The sequence below is a fragment of the Hemitrygon akajei genome, chromosome 2, assembly GCF_048418815.1.
Source record: "Hemitrygon akajei chromosome 2, sHemAka1.3, whole genome shotgun sequence".
Classification (NCBI taxonomy): Eukaryota; Metazoa; Chordata; class Chondrichthyes; order Myliobatiformes; family Dasyatidae; genus Hemitrygon; species Hemitrygon akajei.
The window spans coordinates 197,612,168-197,633,407 of NC_133125.1; the positions used below are offsets into that span (position 1 = coordinate 197,612,168).

At 49.5% G+C, this 21,240-nt stretch overlaps 1 protein-coding gene across 1 annotated transcript in view; it reads left to right on the plus strand.

The window, feature by feature from the left end:
- The window catches only part of LOC140738197 (uncharacterized), a 75,555-nt gene that overhangs the window by 27,768 nt on the left and 26,547 nt on the right, over positions 1–21,240 (plus strand). The window contains exons 3-6 of the mRNA XM_073065307.1: positions 2,650–2,695; positions 6,219–6,339; positions 8,768–8,889; positions 9,703–9,851. Coding sequence (XP_072921408.1) covers positions 2,650–2,695; positions 6,219–6,339; positions 8,768–8,889; positions 9,703–9,851 — 438 coding nt within the window. The remainder of the gene's footprint in view (positions 1–2,649; positions 2,696–6,218; positions 6,340–8,767; positions 8,890–9,702; positions 9,852–21,240) is intronic.

A 21,240-nucleotide genomic window follows, 5' to 3' on the forward strand; every position in this document is an offset into this window, starting at 1 on the left:
TTCCCCAGCCCCGCCACGTCTGCTTCCCAATCCTCCCTCCCTTCCCCAGTCCCGCCACGTCTCCTTCCCAATCCTACCTCCCTTCCCCAGCCCCGCCACGCCTGCTTCCCAATCCTCCCTCCCTTCCCCAGCCCCGCCATGCCTGCTTCCCAATCCTCCCTCCCTTCCCCAGCCCCGCCACGCCTGCTTCCCAATCCTCCCTCCCTTCCCCAGCCCCGCCACGCCTGCTTCCCAATCCTCCCTCCCTTCCCCAGCCCCGCCACGCCTGCTTCCCAATCCTCCCTCCCTTCCCCAGCCCCGCCACGCCTGCTTCCCAATCCTCCCTCCCTTCCCCAGCCCCGCCACGCCTGCTTCCCAATCCTCCCTCCCTTCCCCAGCCCCACCACGTCTGCTTCCCAATCCTCCCTCCCTTCCCCAGCCCCGCCACACCTGCTTCCCAATCCTCCCTCCCTTCCCCAGCCCCACCACGCCTGCTTCCCAATCCTCCCTCCCTTCCCCAGCCCCGCCACACCTGCTTCCCAATCCTACCTCCCTTCCCCAGCCCCGCCACGCCTGCTTCCCAATCCTAACTCGCTTCCCCAGCCCCGCCACGTCTCCTTCCCAATCCTACCTCCCTTCCCCAGCCCCGCCACGCCTGCTTCCCAATCCTACCTCCCTTCCCCAGCCCCTCCACGTCTCCTTCCCAATCCTCCCTCCCTTCCCCAGCCCCGACACGTCTCCTTCCCAATCCTACCTCCCTTCCCCAGCCCCGCCATGCCTGCTTCCCAATCCTACCTCCCTTCCCCAGCCCCGCCACGTCTCCTTCCCAATCCTACCTCCCTTCCCCAGTCCCGCCACGTCTCCTTCCCAATCCTCCCTCCCTTCCCCAGCCCCGCCACACCTGCTTCCCAATCCTACCTCCCTTCCCCAGCCCCGCCACGCCTGCTTCCCAATCCTCCCTCCCTTCCCCAGCCCCACCACGCCTGCTTCCCAATCCTCCCTCCCTTCCCCAGCCCCGCCACGCCTGCTTCCCAATCCTACCTCCCTTCCCCAGCCCCGCCATGCCTGCTTCCCAATCCTACCTCCCTTCCCCAGCCCCGCCACGTCTCCTTCCCAATCCTACCTCCCTTCCCCAGTCCCGCCACGTCTCCTTCCCAATCCTCCCTCCCTTCCCCAGCCCCGCCACGCCTGCTTCCCAATCCTACCTCCCTTCCCCAGCCCCGTCACGCCTGCTTCCCAATCCTAACTCGCTTCCCCAGCCCCGCCACGTCTCCTTCCCAATCCTACCTCCCTTCCCCAGCCCCGCCACGCCTGCTTCCCAATCCTACCTCCCTTCCCCAGCCCCGCCACGTCTCCTTCCCAATCCTACCTCCCTTCCCCAGTCCCGCCACGTCTCCTTCCCAATCCTCCCTCCCTTCCCCAGCCCCGCCACACCTGCTTCCCAATCCTACCTCCCTTCCCCAGCCCCGCCACGCCTGCTTCCCAATCCTCCCTCCCTTCCCCAGCCCCACCACGCCTGCTTCCCAATCCTCCCTCCCTTCCCCAGCCCCGCCACGCCTGCTTCCCAATCCTCCCTCCCTTCCCCAGCCCCGCCACGCCTGCTTCCCAATCCTACCTCCCTTCCCCAGCCCCATCACGCCTGCTTCCCAATCCTAACTCGCTTCCCCAGCCCCGCCACGTCTCCTTCCCAATCCTACCTCCCTTCCCCAGCCCCGCCACGCCTGCTTCCCAATCCTACCTCCCTTCCCCAGCCCCTCCACGTCTCCTTCCCAATCCTCCCTCCCTTCCCCAGCCCCGACACGTCTCCTTCCCAATCCTACCTCCCTTCCCCAGCCCCGCCACGTCTCCTTCCCAATCCTACCTCCCTTCCCCAGCCCCGCCATGCCTGCTTCCCAATCCTACCTCCCTTCCCCAGCCCCGCCACGTCTCCTTCCCAATCCTACCTCCCTTCCCCAGTCCCGCCACGTCTCCTTCCCAATCCTACCTCCCTTCCCCAGTCCCGCCACATCTCCTTTTCAATCCTACCTCCCTTCCCCAGCCCCGCTACGCCTGCTTCCCAATCCTACCTCCCTTCCCCAGCCCCAACACGCCTGCTTCCCAATCCTACCTCCCTTCCCCAGCCCCGCCACGCCTGCTTCCCAATCCTACCTCCCTTCCCCAGCCCCGCCACGCCTGCTTCCCAATCCTACCTCCCTTCCCCAGCCCCGCCACGCCTCCTTCCCAATTCTACCTCCCTTCCCCAGCCCCGCCACGCCTGCTTCCCAATCCTACCTCCCTTCCCCAGCCCCGTCACGCCTGCTTCCCAATCCTACCTCCCTTCCCCAGCCCCGCCACGCCTGCTTCCCAATCCTACCTCCCTTCCCCAGCCCCGCCACGTCTCCTTCCCAATCCTACCTCCCTTCCCCAGCCCCGCCATGTCTCCTTCCCAATCCTACCTCCCTTCCCCAGCCCCGCCAACCAGGAACTCTGCCTTTCTCCCAGGCAGCACTGCCTATCTGACAGAACTCTGCCTCCCTCCCCCCCTCTGCCTCCCTTCCCCAGCCTCACCTCGCTCTCCCAGAGTATGTTCTGTGATGGTTCAATTCAAACAGCTCTATGGAATGTGTGGGATGCCTGGTTACAGTGTTGGGACTGAGCTGTTAATTTTTCTCTCTCTGTTTCTGCCTTTAGCTGCTCTCTGAGATCCGATGTCTTGTGTACCACTGCGGATTATCAGGTTGGTGCCTCCCTCCTTCCGTCCTTTGGCACTGTCGGTCCTGGGTACCACTGTCAGTCAAAGTGATACCCTGAGCCTTTCCACCGCTTGCTGAGAGGGAGACTGTGCACACACCACCCACAGTAAAAGAAATACCCTACTCCTTCACCTCCAGTCCTTGCCCCAGGAGTCACAGCTCAGCCCCCCCCCCCCTCATAGAACATCGAATAGTGCAGCACAGTACAGGCCCTTCAGCCCACAATGTTGTGCCGACCCTTAAACCCTGCCTCCCATATAACCCCCCCCCCACCTTAAATTCCTCCATATACCTGTCTAGTAGTGTCTTAAACTTCACTAGTGTATCTGCCTCCACCACTGACTCAGGCAGTGCATTCCACGTACCAATCACTCTCTGAGTGAAAAACCTTCCTCTAATATACCCCTTGAACTTCCCTCCCCTTACCTTAAAGCCATGTCCTCTTGTACTGAGCAGTGGTGCCCTGGGGAAGAGGCGCTGGCTGTCCACTCTGTCTATTCCTCTTAATATCTTGTACACCTCTATCATGTCTCCTCTCATCCTCCTCCTCTTCAAAGAGTAAAGCCCTAGCTCCCTTAATCTCTGATCATAATCCATACTCTCTAAACCAGGCAGCATCCTGGTAAATCTCCTCTGTACCCTTTCCAATGCTTCCACATCCTTCCTATAGTGAGGCGACCAGAACTGGACACGGTACTCCAAGTGTGGCCTAACCAGAGTTTTATAGAGCTGCATCATTACCTTTCGACTTTTAAACTCTATCCCTCAACTTATCAAAGCTAACACTCCATAAGCTTTCTTAACTACCCTATCTACCTGTGAGGCAACTTTCAGGGATCTGTGGACATGTACCCCCAGATCCCTCTGCTCCTCCACACTCCCAAGTATCCTGCCATTTACTTTGTACTCTGCCTTGGAGTTTGCCCTTCCAAAGTGTACCACCTCACACTTCTCCGTGTTGAACTCCATCTGCTACTTCTCAACCCACTCCTGCATCCTATCAATGTCTCTCTGCAATCTTCGACAATTCTCTACACTATCTACAACAGCACCAACCTTTGTGTCGTCTGCAAACTTGCCAACCCACCCTTCTACTCCCACATCCAGGTCGTTAATAAAAGTCACAAAAAATAGAGGTCCCAGAACAGATCCCTGTGGGACACCACTAGTCACAACCCTCCAATCTGAATGTACTCCCTCCACCACGACCCTCTGCCTTCTGCAGGCAAGCCAATTCTGAATCCACCTGGCCAAACTTCCCTGGATCCCATGCCTTCTGACTTTCTGAATAAACCTACCATGTGGAACCTTGTCAAATGCCTTACTAAAATCCATGTAGATCACATCCACTGCACTACCCTCATCTGTATACCTGGTCACCTCCTCAAAGAACTCTATCAGGTTTGTTAGACATGATCTGCCCTTCACAAAGCCATGCTGACTGTCCCTGATCACACCATGATTTTCTAAATGCCCATAGATTCTATCTCTAAGAATCTTTTCCAACAGCTTTCCCACCACAGACATAAGGCTCACTGGTCTATAATTACCCGGACTATCCCTACTAACTTTTTTGAACAAGGGGACAACATTCACCTCCCTCCAATCCTCCGGTACCATTCTCGTGGACAACAAGGACATAAGAACCCCAGCCAGAGGTTCAGCAATCTCTTCCCTCACCTCGTGGAGCAGCCTGAGGAATATTCCATCAGGCCCCGGGGACTTAACAACTCCAACACCTCCTCTCCCTTAATATCAACATGCTCCAGAGCATCAACCTCACTCATATTGTCCTCACTGTCATCAAGTTCCCTCTCATTGGTGAATACCGAAGAGAAGTATTCATTGAGGACCTCGCTCACTTCCACAGCCTCCAGGCACATCTTCCCACTTCTATCTCTAATTGGTCCTACCTTCACTCCTGTCATCCTTTTGTTCTTCACATAATTGAAGAATGCCTTGGGGTTTTCCTTTACCCTACTCGCCAAGGCCTTCTCATGCCCCCTTCTTGCTCTTCTCAGCCCCTTCTTAAGCTCCTTTCTTGCTATCCTATATTCCTCAATAGACCCATCTGATCCTTACTTCCTAAACCTCATGTATGCTGCCGCCTTCCATCTGACTAGATTTTCCACCTCACTTGTCACCCACGATTCCTACACCCTACCATTCTTTATCTTCCTCATCGGGACAAATTTATCCCTAATGTCCTGCAAGAGATCCCTAAACATTGACTACATGTCCACAGTACATTTCCCTGCAAAATCATCATCCCGATTCACACCCGCAAGTTCTAGTCTTATAGCTTCATAATTTGCCTTTCCCCAATTAAAAATTTTCCTGTCCTCTCTGATTCTATCCTTTTCCATGATAATGCTAAAGGCCAGGGAGCGGTGGTCACTGTCCCCCAGATGCTCACCCACTGACAGATCTGTGACCTGACCCGGTTTGTTACCTAATACTAGATCTAGTATGGCATTCCCCCTAGTCGGCCTGTCAACATACTGTGACAGGAATCCGTCCTGGACACACTTAAACAAACTCTGCTCAATCTAAACCCTTGGAACTAATCAAGTGCCAATCAGTATTAGGGAAGTTAAAGTCACCCATGATAACAACCCTGTTATTTTTGCACCTTTCCAAAATCGGCCTCCCAGTCTGCTCCTCGGTATCTCTGCTGCTACCAGGGGGCCTATAGAATACCCCCAGTAGAATAACTGCTCCCTTCCTGTTCCTGACTTCCACCAATACTGACTCAAAAGAGGATCCTGCTACACTACCCACCCTTTCTGTAGCTGTAATAGTATCCCTGACCAGTAATGCCACCCCTCTTCTCCGCCCCCCATCCTTTTTAAAGCACTGAAATCCAGGAATATTGAGAATCCATTCCTGCCCTGGTGCCAGCCAAGTCTCCGTAATGGCCACTACATCATAATTCCATGTATGTATCCAAGCTCTCAGTTCATCACCTTTGTTCCTGATGCTTCTTGCATTGAAGTACACACACTTTAGCCCTGCTACCTTACTACCTTTACACCCTTTATTCTGCTTCTCTTTCCTCAAAGCCTCTCTATATGTTCGATCTGGCTTTACTCCATGCACTTCCTTCACTGCTCTATTGCCCTGGGTCCCATCCCCCTTGCAAATTAGTTTAAACCCTTCCGAACCATGCTAGCAAACCTACCTGCAAGGTTATTGCTCCCCCTCGAGTTCAGGTGCAACCCATCCAATCGGTACAGGTCCCACCTTCCCCAGAAGAAATGGGTGCCACAGTTAGCACGACACGACTACAGTTCAGGGTGTTGGAATTCGATTCCACCATCCTCTGAAAGCAAGTTCGTCTGCATGTAGGTTTCCACCTTCAGTCCAAAGTTGTACCGGTTAGCTAGTGAGTTAATTGGTCATTGTATATTGACCTGTGATTAGGATAGGATTAAACTGCAGACCGCTGGGCGATGCAACTCGGAAGACCTGTTCCACGTGTATAATAATGAAATCCTTTGTCAACAGATTCGCAGTGTAAGAGAATCGGTCTGGGTTGGAACGCGTCTGAACGCGTGGAGCACCGTTTACCGACGTAAAGTATACAGGAAGCTCCTGTACCGCTACACCAGAGGGGCAAACTCTGCAGGTAGGGGACGTGAGAGAAGCAGAAACGGCTGGCAGGTGGCAGAGCAGACCTGATAGTCTGAATGGACAGTGAAGAACTGCTGGATGCTCGAACATGAACTGTAACTTCACTATTGCAGGCCAGCCCAGTCTACCAGAAGATAAACAAACCTATTCGATCCTTCCTTGTCACTCTGATCCGTCTGATCCAGCAGCATCCTGTTCTCTTTCAACCCTACTTACATCTTTCCTGTAAGTAGGTGACCAAAACTGCACACAATACTCCAAATTAGGCCTCACCAACTTCAACGTAACATCTCATCTCCAGTACTCAGAACTTCAATCTATGAAGGGCAAAGTGCTGAAAGCTTTCTATACACCCCTGCCTACCTGTGGCACCACTTCCTGTGAATTATGGACCTGCCATGGCCGCACAGCTCAGTGTCCGACCACTCACTGTGTAAGAGCTTCCCTGGGTGGCCCTACCTCATGCTTGTCTGCATTAAATTCCATCTGCCCATTTTCGCAGCTTGACCAGATCCCCCTGCAAACCATGATAGTTTTCCTCGCTGCCGACTACACTCCCAATCTTAATGTTATATGGAAATCTGCCGATTCAGTTAATCACATTATCATCCAGATCATTGATGTAGGTGACAAACAGCAACGGACCCAGCACTGATCCCTGCGGCACAGGCCCCCACTCAGAGAGGAATCATCTACCATCACTCGCTGGCTTCTCCCACAAAGCCAGTGTTTAATCCAATTTCCTACCTCATCTTGTACGTGAAGTGACTGCACCATCTTGACCAACTTCCCGTGTGGGAGCTTGTCACATACAAACCTTGTACTCTCAAAATTGTAATAATGTTGGCCTCTCACTTACCGAAAACACCTTTGCTGGGAAGCAGCCTGTCCCAATCCACAGTTGCCAGGTCCTTTCTGATACCATCAGAATTGGCCTTTCTCCAATTTAGCACCTCAACCCGTGGACCAGAGCTATCTCTTTGCATATTTACTTTGAAACTAATGGCATTGTGGTCACTAGATGCAAAGTGTTCTACACAAATTTCTGTCACCTACCCTGTCTCATTCCCTAATAGCAGATTTAGTATCTCGCACTGACATTATGTACTCATTAAGAAAACTTTCCTGAACACATTTGACAAACTCTATCCCATCTAGTCCTTTTACAGTATGGGATTCCCAGACTATATGTGGAAAGTTAAAATCACCTACTCTAACAACCTTGCAACAGTCTGCGATCTCTCTACAAATTTGTTCCTCTAAATCCCACGGACTGTTGGGCTGTCTGTAATATAACCCGATTATCGTGGTCGTACCTTTGTTAGTTCCACCTGTAATGCCTGAGTAGACGAGTTCTCCAGTCTATCCTGACAGATGGTGATACCATCCCTCCCACCCATGGCTTTGTGGAAGGCGATGCCACCCATCGTCCTTTAATCCATCTTGCCCGTGGCTTTGTGGAAGGCGATGCCACCCATCATCCTTTAATCCATCTTGCCCATGGCTCTGTGGAGGGCGATGCCACCCATCGTCCTTTAATCCATCTTGCCCGTGGCTCTGTGGAGGGCGATGCCACCCATTGTCCTTTAATCCATCTTGCCCGTGGCTCTGTGGAAGGCGATGCCATCCATCGTCCTTTAATCCATCTTGCCCGTGGCTCTGTGGAGGGCGATGCCACCCATCGTCCTTTAATCCATCTTGCCCGTGGCTCTGTGGAGGGTGATGCCACCCATCGTCCTTTAATCCATCTTGCCCGTGGCTCTGTGGAGGGCGATGCCACCCATCGTCCTTTAATCCATCTTGCCCGTGGCTCTGTGGAAGGCGATGCCACCCATCGTCCTTTAATCCATCTTGCCCGTGGCTCTGTGGAAGGCGATGCCATCCATCGTCCTTTATTCCCTCCCACTCGTGGCTCTGTGGAGGGATCAATCAGTTGAGATACAGAGGCAGATATCTAAGAGTACCTTCCAGATTGAACAGAACGGGTACAGATCTGCTGTCTGGATGAACTCAGTCTGACGTAGCACAGATGTGAGGGGAAGGTTTATATGGTGTAGCATCATGTGGTGGGTCAGACAATAGAAAACAGCTGGAAATAGAAAATTAAAAGATCATCGAACCCTTCCCTCCTACAAAGTCCTGAAATTTTCTTTCTTTCATCTTTGTGCCTGCCTATCCATGTTATGTCCCTAATGCATCTGTCTCGACCGGCAGCCTTGAAGCACATTCCTCAGACCCCTCACTATCTGTATCAAACCTACTTCTGCCATCCCCTGAGTACACTGTAGACATTTCATGATTCAGACCTGTTTGTAGCATTTACTTGATTGTACAGCTTAAGCTGATGATATAACAGAACTTCCATGTTGGGTAGATTAGTGTTCCCAGTGAATAATTACAGCTATTATATTTAACACCCTCAGGTGTGGGGATCCAAAGCACTGGACAATTTCTAACCTCAGTCACCGCAGATGGAGAGGTGACAATGTACCTGATGCTTCCCAAACAGCTTTGGGAAAACCCTCCAACACCAACACACCCAGAAGTAAGTACCAGCTGGACCGGACGGGCACTGTGTTGCCTCTGTCCTCAGTGGCTGCTGAATTCAGAATTCAGGCAGAGGTGTAGAATTTTAACCCACTGAGCGAACAAGGGGGTGTCGGGTATGGAACGGAGGTTCAGTCTGAACCTGCAGACAAAGTCATTTCTCCAGGGAGGCTCGGTGGGTCGGGTAGCCGCTGTGGGGGAGGGAGATGGATGGTGTTCACAACCCCTCCCCGGTCAGGGATGAGAGTGGAGAGCAGAGCTGGCTGGTATAAAGGGCAGCCAGACAATCGTTGATAGGTGATGGATGGAAAAAGCTTGAGACAGTGTCTGAGTCTCCCAGCCCTCTGTGTTGGTGCCTCCCAATCAGACGGTGATCAAACCAGTCAGAATGTTCTCCATGGTCCACCTGGAGAAATTTGCTGCAGTCTTTGGTGATACTGCAAATCTTCCGAAACTCCTGATGAAATGTACTGGACATTCGATGTTCACACTACTGGAATGTGAGGCAATAGACTTCAGACCTCCTCTTGGTCTCACTACAGCAGCGAAGGCTGAGGACGGCCAAGTCAGTGTGGGAATTAGGAAGGGGCTAAAATGCAACTGGAATCTCAGGACGGCTGTTCAGTGGAGTAGGGTCTCCAAACAGTCGTCCTGTCCAGAGGGGAATCCTGGTGTTCGGGTCTGAAGGTCAAATCTCCGTAACTTGAGAATCCTGGGGTAGTCAGAGATGAGAGTACTGCTGCTGAGGGGTGGGTAGAAGTGGGGATTGGACTGTCCCTGTTCCCAATTCTATGGTTTTTCAAACTTCTAGGTGTTCATAACTCGTTTCCCGAGGATGGATGTGTTTGCCAGAAAGATTCGTAGGAATGTCACGATCTGGGCAAATGACTTCAACCGCACGCTGACTGAGCAGAATGCCCACTTCAACAAATCCATGTTCTTCATAGTTGCCTGCACAGGGTAGGTCACATACTGAGATGCATTCTCCTGATCTGGAGTCAGTCAGAGACAGGGGTAACCGATCTGGGGCATTTTCCTGATCTGGGGTCAGCCAGAGACCGGGGTAACTGATCTGGGGCATTTTCCTGATCCGGGGTCAGCCAGAGACCGGGGTAACTGATCTGGGGCATTTTCCTGATCCGGGGTCAGCCAGAGACCGGGGTAACCGATCTGGGGCATTTTCCTGATCCGGGGTCAGTCATAGACCGGGGTAACCGATCTGGGGCATTTTCCTGATCCGGGGTCAGCCAGAGACCGGGGTAACTGATCTGGGGCATTTTCCTGATCCGGGGTCAGTCAGACACCGGGGTAACCGATCTGGGGCATTTTCCTGATCCGGGGTCAGTCAGAGACCGGGGTAACCGATCTGGAGCATTTTCCTGATCCGGGGTCAGCCAGAGACCGGGGTAACCGATCTGGGGCATTTTCCTGATCCGGGGTCAGCCAGAGACCGGGGTAACCGATCTGGGGCATTTTCCTGATCCGGGGTCAGCCAGAGACCGGGGTAACCGATCTGGGGCATTTTCCTGATCTGGGGTCAGCCAGAGACCGGGGTAACCGATCTGGGGCATTTTCCTGATCCGGGGTCAGCCAGAGACCGGGGTAACCGATCTGGGGCATTTTCCTGGTCCGGGGTCAGTCAGAGACTGAGATGCCAGGGTACCAAACCCAGAGTCCATGGTTGGCATAACACCAGAGAGCTAAGCCAGACACCACTTCCCGATCCGGGCTTGGCTGGAGACCAGGGATTGTTAATGCTGCACGGTGGGGTTTAAACTAGAGTTGCAGCGGGGCAGGAACCAGAGTGCCAGAACAGATAGTGAAGGCAGATGTTGCTAAGACTTCAGACAAAGTTAGGAATCAATAAGTTGAGTGCGGTGCAACTAGAGTCCTAAGATGCATATATTTCAATGTGAGGAAGTATCGTAGGAAAGGCGTATGGCAGTGCTGAAGATGAGGTGGCTGGTTTACAAACAGAGGCAATGTGTAGTGAGGAGGGGCTGCTGATATTGAAAAATTGCAGTCAACGGGACAAGTTACAATGTAAGAGGCAGAGAAAATCGACAGGACTGAAGGTGTTACAAATGCATGTGTGCAGTATGTGGAATACGGTATGTGGAATACGGTATGTGGAATACGGTATGTGGAATACAGTAGATGAACTTGTAGCACAGTTACAGACTGGCAGGTATTGGCATCACTGAATCATGACTGAAAGAAGATTATAGCTGGGAGCATAATGTCCAAGGATACACATTGCATATGAACATTAAGGACAGGCAGGAAGGCAGGGGGGCGGCATAGTTCTGTTGATAAAAATGAAATGAAGTCATTAGAAAGAGGTGACATAGGGTTAGAAGGTGTTGAATCATTGTGGATAGAGCTAAGGAACTGCAAGGATAAAGAGACCCTGATGGGAATTCTACACAGACACCGAAACAGTAGAAAGGATGAACACCTTTAAAAGGGAGATAGAAAATGCATGGCACAAGGGCAATGTTACAATAGTGATGGAGGATTTCAATGTGCAGGTAGATTGGTGCTGGATTCCAGGAGGGGGATTGCTAGAGGGCCCTCAAGATGGCTTTTAGAGCAGCTCATGGTTGAGCCCACTCAGGGATCAGTTATTCTCGACTGGGTGTTGTTCCAGGAACTGGAATTGATTAGAGAGCTTCAGGTAAAAGAACCTTTAGGGGAAAGTGATCTTAATATGAATTCACCCTAAAATTTGAGAAGGAGAAGCTAAAATCAGATGTATCAGTATTACAGTGGAGTAGAGGGAGTTACAGAGGCATGAGGGAGGAGTTGGCCAGAACTGATTGGAAGGGGACACTGGCAGGGATGATGGCAGAGCAGCAATGGCTGGAATTTCTGGAAGCAATTCAGAAGGCACAGGATATATACACCCCAAAGAATTCCTTTAGCATTCTAAAGGAAAGATGACACAATCATGGCTAATAAACTGATTAGAAGGGCTGGCTCTGTTATAGGAGTCAAACCGGACACACTGGAGACTGCGATAGGACAAAGGACCCTACGGAAAATCCTGGAAATTCTGGACAATGATTCTTACCCTGTGCATGCCACCTTGGCTGAACAGAGGAGTACTTTTAGTATTAGACTAAGACAGAGCGCTACAGGAGGTCATTCTAACCCTCGGCCATTAGGGTCTATGATGAGTCAACCTATAGCCGGGGAAGTAATGATCCTCTCCTGTTAGACTGATTGTGGCTATATTATTGATTTATTTTTTATTCTTTCTTCTTCTCTTCTAATATTTGTGAATTATAATGCTACTCTGTCATTGTAATTTCATTTGGAATCAATAAAGTATCTAACTATCTAACAAGAGAAGTCAAAGCCAACATAAAAGCCAAAGAGAGGGCATAGAATGGAGCAAAAATCAGTGGAAAGTTAGTGGACTGGGAAGCTTTTAAATACCAACAGAAGGCAACTAAAAAAAATTAGGAAGGTAAATATGGAATACAATTGTAAGCTAACCAATAATATTAAAGAAGATTCCAGAAGTGTCTTTAGATACATAAAGTGCAAAAGAGAGATGAGGGTGGCTATCAGATCACTGAAAAATGATGCTGGAGAGGTAGTAATGGGTGATAATGAAATAGCAGATGAACTCGATAAATATTCTGTATCAGTCTTCACTGTGGAAGACATTAGCAGTATGGTGGAAGTTCCAGGTGTTGGGGGCATGAAGTGTGTGAAGTTACCATTACTAGAGAGAAGGTTCTTTGGAAACTGGAAGGTCTGCAGGTAGATAAGTCACCTGGACCAGATGGTGTACACTCCAGAGTTCTGAAAGAGGTAGCTGAGGAGATTGTGGACACATTGTGATCTTCCAAGAATCACTAGATTCTGGAATTGTTCCAGAGGACTGAAAAATTGCAAATGTCACTCCACTCTTCAAGAATGGATATTGGTTGGGAAGATGTTAGAGTCGTATATTAAGGATGAGGTCTCAGGATACTTGTAGGCACATGATAATATGTGCTGTAATCAGCATGATTTTCTCAAGTGAAAATCTTGCCTGATGAATCTGTTGGAATTCTTTAAGGAACTAACAAGCAGGATAGACAAAGGAGAATCAGTTGATGTTGTGTACTTGGATTTACAGAAGGTTTTTGACAAGGTGCCACACATGAGGCTGCTAATCAAGCTAAGAGCCCATGGTATTATAGGGAACATTCTAGCATGGATGAAGCAGTGGCTGATTGACAGGAGCCAAAGAAGGACTTGAAGAGATTAGGAGAATAGGCAAAGAAGTGGCAGATGGAATGCAATGTTGGGAAGTGTATGGTCATGCACTTTGGTAAAGAGTTGACTATTTTGTAAATGGGGAAAAAATACAAAAATCTGAGGAACAAAGGGACCTGGGAGTCCTTGCAAACAAGAGAAAATCTGCAGATGTTGGAAATCCAGGCAACACACACAAAATGCTGGAGGAGCTCAGCAGGCCAGACAGCATCTATGGAAAAGAGTACAATCGATGTTTCGGACCAAAACCCTTTGGCAACCCTTCAGTCCTGCTGAAGGGTTTTGGCCCAAAATGTCGACTGTACTCTTTAGGTGCTGCCTGGCTTGCTGAGCTCCTCCAGCATTTTGCGTTGTGTGTATTGCGAGTCCTTGTGCAGGGTTCCCTAAAGGTTAATTTACAGCCTGAGTCCATGGTGAGGAAGACAGGAGGACTAGAATATAAAAGCAAGGATGTAATGTTGAAACTTTAGAATCACCGGTGAGGCCTTACCAGGAGTACTGTAGGCAAGTTTGGGCCTCTTATCTTAGAAAGGATGTGCTGAAACTGGAGGGGGTTCAAAGGAAGTTCACAAGAATGATTTCAGGGTTGAATGGTCTGAAATATGAAGAGTGTTTGAAGGCTTTGGGTCTATTTCAGTAGAATTCAGAAGAGTGAAGGGTGACCTAATTGAAACCTATCGAATGGTGAAAGGGCCTTGACTGAGTAGATGAGGAGAGGATGTTTAGTCTGGTGGGAGAGTCAAGACCAGAGGACACAGCATCAGATCTGAGGGGTGTCCTTGTAGAACGGAGATGAGCAGGAATTTCTTTAGTCAGGGAGGGGTGAATCTGTGGAATTCCTTGCTATAGGCAGCTGTGGAGGCCAAGTCTTTATGTATATTTAAGGCAGATGTTGACAGATTCTTAATTGGTGAGGGCATGAAGGGATACGGGGAGAAGGCAGGAAATTGGGGCTGAGAGGAAAATTAGATCAGCCATGATGAAATGGTGGAGCAGACTCAATGGGCCAAATGGCCTGTTTCTGCTGCTACATTTTACTGTCTTTGATTCCTCATTTTCTCTGAGGTCTCAGCAACATCCGCCACCTCAACCTCTCCACTAACTCTGGTCCCCATCCACCTGCCAACTCATCGTGCAGCATGAACAAATCTTCCCACCGGTATGTCAGCCCACCCCTTCTGCACAGGTCCTGTCTTCCCTGGAAGAGAGCACAATGATCCAAAAATCTTCTGCCCTCCTAACACCAATTCCTTTACTAATCTGTATAATCTTCCTATTTCTAGTCAAGAAGAAAAGTTTACAAAAGGTTCAGAGAGCTAGGTAATGTCAGGGATCTAGAAGATTATAAGGCTAGCAGGAAGGAGTTTAAGAATGAAATTAGGAGAGCCAGAAGGGGCCATGAGAAGGCCTTGGTGGGCAGGATTAAGGAAAACCCTAAGGCATTCTACAAGTATATGAACAGCAAGAAGATAAGACATGAAAGAATAGGATCTGTCAAGTGTGACAGTGGGAAAGTGTGTATGGAACCAGAGGACATAGCGGAGGTACTTAATGAATACTTTACTTCAGTATTCACTATGGAAAAGGATCCTGGTGATTGTAGTGATGACTTGCAGTGGATTGAAAAGCTTGAGCATGTAGATATTAAGAAAGAGGATGTGCTTTTGGAAAGCATCAAGTTGAATAAGTCACTGGGACTGGTGGAGATGGACCCCAGGCTACAGTGGGAAGCAAGGGAGGAGATTGTTGAGCCTCTGGTGATGATCATTCAATCATCAATGGGGATGGGGGAGGTTCCGGAGGATTGGAGAGTTGCCAATGTTGTTTCTTTATTCAAGAAAGGGAGTAGAGATAGCCCAGGAAATTATAGACCAGTGAGTCTTATTTCAGTGATTGATAAGTTGATGGAGAAGATCCTGAGAGGCAGGATTTATGAACATTTGGAGAGGTATAATATGGTTAGGAATAGTCAGCATGGCTTTGTCAAGGGCAGGTCGTGCCTTGCGAGCCTGATTGAATTTTTTTGAGGATGTGACTAAACACATTGATGAGGGTAGAGCCATAGATGTAGTGTGTATGGATTTCAGCAAGGCATTTGATAAGGTACCCCATGCAAGGCTTATTGAGAAAGTAAGGAGGCATGGGACCCAAGGGGACATTGCTTTGTGGATCCAGAACTGGCTTGCCCACAGAAAGCAAAGAGTGGTTGTAAACGGGTCATATTCTGCATGGAGGTCGGTGACCAGTGGGGTGCCTCAGGGATCTCTTCTGGGACCCTTACTCTTTGTGATATTTATAAATCACCTGAATGAAGAAGTGGAGGGATGTGTTAGTAAGTTTGCTGATGACACAAAAGTTGGAGGTGTTGTGGATAGTGTGGAGGGCTGTCAGAAGTTACAGCAGGACATTGATAGGATGCAAAACTGGGCTGAGAAGTGGCAGATGGAGTTCAACCCAGATAACTGTGATGTGGTTCATTTTGGTAGGTCAAATATGATGGGTAGAATATAGTATTAATGGTAAGACTCTTGGCAATGTGGAGGATCAGAGAGATCTTGGGGTCCAAGTCCATTGGACGCTCAAAGCAGCTGCAAAGGTTGACGCTGTGGTTATCAAGGCATACAGTGTATTGTCCTTTATTAACCATGGCATTGAATTTAGGACCCAAGCGGTAATGTTGCAGCTGTATAGAAGCCAGGTCAGACCCCACTTGGAGTACTGTGCTCAGTTCTGGTCACCTCACTACAGGAAGGATGTGGAAGCCATAGAAAGGGTACAGAGGAGATACACAAGGATGTTGCCTGGATTGGGGAGCATGTCTTATGAGGATAGGTTGAGTGAATTTGGCCTTTTCTCCTTGGAGTGAAGGAGGATGAGAGGTGACCTGATAGGGGTGTATAAGATGATGAGAGGCATTGATCGTGTGGATAGTCAGAGACTTTTTCCCAGGGCTGAAATGGTTGCCACAAGAGGACACAGGTTTAAGGTGCTGGGGAGTAGGTACAGAGGAGATATAAGGGATAAGTTTTTTACTCAGAGAGTGGTGAGTATGTGGAATGGGCTGCCAGCAATGGTGGTGGAGGTGGATACGTTAGAGTCTTTTAAGAGACTTTTGGATAGGTACATGGAGCTTAGAAATATAGAGTGCTATGGGGAAGTCTAGAAATTTCTAAGGCAGGAACATGTTCGGCACAACTTTGTGGGCTGAAGGGCCTATATTGTGCTGTAGGTTTTCTATATTTCTCGCCGCACTAGCATCTGGTGTGGATTACTGTCCTGAGATCACAACCCTGGAGATTCTGCCTTTAACTTAGCATCTCACTCCCTGAACCCCCTTTGCAGAACCTTGTCACTCTTGCTACCCATGTCATTGGTACCCACATGGACCACAACCACTTGCTACCCTCCCACCTAAGAATGCTGAGGAGTCAACCCAAGATACCCAGACCCAGAGGCAACATACCACCTAGGAAACTCGTGCCTGATCACAAAATGTCCAGTCTGTCCCCTAACTAATGAATCCCCTATCAAAATGTCCAGTCTGTCCCCTAACTAATGAATCCCCTATCCCCTATCAAAATGTCCAGTCTGTCCCCTAACTAATGAATCCTCTATCCCCTATCAAAATGTCCAGTCTGTCCCCTAACTAATGAATCCCCTATCCCCTATCAAAATGTCCAGTCTGTCCCCTAACTAATGAAACCCCTATCAAAATGTCCTGTCTGTCCCCTAACTAATGAATCCCCTATCCCCTATTAAAATGTCCAGTCTGTCCCCTAACTAATGAATCCTCTATCCCCTATCAAAACATCCAGTCTGTCCCCTAACTAATGAATCCCCTATCCCCTATCAAAATGTCCAGTCTGTCCACTAACTAATGAATCCCCTATCCCCTATCAAAATGTCCAGTCTGTCCCCTAACTAATGAATCCCCTATCCCCTATCAAAATGTCCAGTCTGTCCCCTAACTAATGAATCCCCTATCCCCTATCAAAATGTCCAGTCTGTCCCCTAACTAACGAATCCCCTATCCCCTATCAAAATGTCCAGTTTGTCCCCTAGCTAATGAATCCTCTATCCCCTATCAAAATGTCCAGTCTGTCCCCTAACTAATGAATCCCCGATCAAAATGTCCAGTCTGTCCCCTAACTAATGAATCCCCTATCCCCTATCAAAATGTCCAGTCTGTCCCCTAACTAATGAATCCCCTATCCCCTATCAAAATGTGCAGTCTGTCCCCTAACTAACAAATCCCCTATCCCCTATCAAAATGTGCAGTCTGTCCACTAACTAATGAATCCTCTATCCCCTATCAAAATGTCCAGTCTGTCCCCTAACTAATGAATCCCCTATCCCCTATCAAAATGTCCAGTCTGTCCACTAACTAATGAATCCCCTATCCCCTATCAAAATGTCCAGTCTGTCCCCTAACTAACGAATCCCCTATCCTCTATCAAAATGTCCAGTCTGTCCACTAACTAATGAATCCTCTATCCCCTATCAAAATGTCCAGTTTGTCCCCTAACTAATGAATCCCCCATCCCCTATCAAAATGTCCAGTTTATCCCCTAACTAATGAATCCCCTATCCCCTATCAAAATGTCCAGTCTGTCCCCTAACTAATGAATCCCCTATCCCCTATCAAAATGTCCAGTCTGTCCCCTAACTAATGAATCCTCTATCCCCTATCAAAATGTCCAGTCTGTCCCCTAACTAACGAATCCCCTATCCCCTATCAAAATGTCCAGTCTGTCCACTAACTAATGAATCCTCTATCCCCTATCAAAATGTCCAGTCTGTCCCCTAACTAATGAATCCCCTATCCCCTATCAAAATGTCCAGTCTGTCCCCTAACTAATGAATCCCCTATCCCCTATCAAAATGTCCAGTCTGTCCCCTAACTAATGAATCCCCTATCCCCTATCAAAATGTCCAGTCTGTCCCCTAACTAATGAATCCCCTATCCCCTATCAAAATGTCCAGTCTGTCCCCTAACTAATGAATCCCCTATCCCCTATCAAAATGTCCAGTCTGTCCCCTAACTAATGAATCCTCTATCCCCTATCAAAATGTCCAGTCTGTCCCCTAACTAATGAATCCCCTATCCCCTATCAAAATGTCCAGTCTGTCCCCTAACTAATGAATCCCCTATCCCCTATCAAAATGTCCAGTCTGTCCCCTAACTAATGAATCCCCTATCCCCTATCAAAATGTCCAGTCTGTCCCCTAACTAATGAATCCCCTATCCCCTATCAAAATGTCCAGTCTGTCCCCTAACTAATGAATCCCCTATCCCCTATCAAAATGTCCAGTCTGTCCCCTAACTAATGAATCCTCTATCCCCTATCAAAATGTCCAGTCTGTCCCCTAACTAATGAATCCTCTATCCCCTATCAAAATGTCCAGTCTGTCCCCTAACTAATGAATCCTCTATCCCCTATCAAAATGTCCAGTCTGTCCCCTAACTAACGAATCCCCTATCCCCTATCAAAATGTCCAGTCTGTCCACTAACTAATGAATCCCCTATCCCCTATCAAAATGTCCAGTTTATCCCCTAACTAATGAATCCCCTATCCCCTATCAAAATGTCCAGTCTGTCCCCTAACTAATGAATCCTCTATCCCCTATCAAAATGTCCAGTCTGTCCCCTAACTAATGAATCCCCTATCCCCTATCAAAATGTCCAGTCTGTCCCCTAACTAATGAATCCCCTATCAGCACAGTGTGCTTCTTCTTCCTCTCTTCCTTTCAGAGTCTCAGAGACAGACTCAGTGCCAGAAACGCGGCCACTGTGGCTTTCCTCCATTAGGTCAACCCCGTCTCCCCCGAAGAGTACCTCAGTGATATACGTGTTGTTGAGGGGGAGGGCCACAGAGGTACTCCGCACTGGCTTCTTTGCCCCATTCCCCTTCCCGACTGTCACCCAGTTTCCTGTGTCCTTCACATTGGGTGTAACCACCTCTCTATATGTCCTCTCTATCACCCGCTCAGCCTCCCGAATGATCCGGAGTTCACCCAGTTCCAGCTCCATCTCCTTAACGCAGATTGTTAGAAGTTTCAGCTGGATGTACTTCTCTCAGACAGTGGAGGTCTCCTTGCCTTCCCACATCCCACTAGAGGAGCATCCAGCTCTCCTGTTTGGCATATCTGGGCAGATATAAAGAAGGGAAGGAAAAAACTAACCTGCAACTTTTCTTTTCTTTGCATTCCTTGACTGAAGCCTCAAAGAGTTAAAGCCTCAAGATTAGCACTCTGACACATGGCCAATCAGACTCTGCCCACTCTGACGATGGCCAATCAGACTCTGCCCACTCTGATGATGACCAATCAGACTCTGCCCACTCTGATGATGGCCAATCAGACTCTGCCCACTCTGACACATGGCCACTCAGACTCTGCCCACTCTGACACATGGCCACTCAGATTCTGTCCACTCTGACACATGACCAATCAGACTCTGCCCACTCTGACGATGGCCAATCAGACTCTGCCCACTCTGACACATAGCCACTCAGACTCTGCCCACTCTGACACATGGCCAATCAGACTCTGCCCACTCTGACACATGACCAATCAGACTCTGCCCACTCTGACACATGACCACTCAGACTCTGCCCACTCTGACACATAGCCACTCAGACTCTGCCCACTCTGACACATAGCCACTCAGACTCTGCCCACTCTGACACATGGCCACTCAGACTCTGCCCACTCTGACACATGACCAATCAGACTCTGCCCACTCTGACACATGACCACTCAGACTCTGCCCACTCTGACACATAGCCACTCAGACTCTGCCCACTCTGACACATAGCCACTCAGACTCTGCCCACTCTGACACATGGCCACTCAGACTCTGCCCACTCTGACACATGACCAATCAGACTCTGCCCACTCTGACACATGGCCAATTAGACTCTGCCCACTCTGACACATAGCCACTCAGACTCTGCCCACTCTGACACATAGCCACTCAGATTCTGCCCCCTATGACACATGGCCATTCAGACTCTGCCCACTCTGACACATGGCCAATTAGACTCTGCCCACTCTGACACATGGCCACTCAGACTCTGCCCACTCTGACACATGACCAATCAGACTCTGCCCACTCTGACACATGGCCAATTAGACTCTGCCCACTCTGACACATGACCAATCAGACTCTGCCCACTCTGACACATGACCAATCAGACTCTGCCCACTCTGACACATGGCCAATTAGACTCTGCCCACTCTGACACATGACCAATCAGACTCTGCCCACTCTGTCACATGGCCAATTAGACTCTGCCCACTCTGACACATGACCAATCAGACTCTGCCCACTCTGATACATAGCCACTCAGACTCTGCCCACTCTGACACATAGCCACTCAGGTTCTGCCCACTCTGACACATGACCAATCAGACTCTGCCCAGTCTGACACATAGCCACTCAGACTCTGCCCACTCTGACACATAGCCACTCAGGTTCTGCCCACTCTGACACATGACCAATCAGACTCTGCCCACTCTGACACATAACCACTCAGACTCTGCCCACTCTGACACATGACCAATCAGACTCTGCCCACTCTGACACATAGCCACTCAGGTTCTGCCCACTCTGACACATGACCAATCAGACTCTGCCCACTCTGACACATAACCACTCAGACTCTGCCCACTCTGACACATAGCCACTCAGACTCTGCCCACTCTGACGATGGCCACTCAGACTCTGCCCACTCTGACGATAGCCACTCAGGTTCTGCCCACTCTGACACATGACCAATCAGACTCTGCCCACTCTGCCACATGACCAATCAGACTCTGCCCACTCTGACACATAGCCACTCAGGTTCTGCCCACTCTGACACATGACCAATCAGACTCTGCCCACTCTGACACATGACCAATCAGACTCTGCCCACTCTGACACATAGCCACTCAGGTTCTGCCCACTCTGACACATGACCAATCAGACTCTGCCCACTCTGACACATAACCACTCAGACTCTGCCCACTCTGACACATGACCAATCAGACTCTGCCCACTCTGACACATAACCACTCAGACTCTGCCCACTC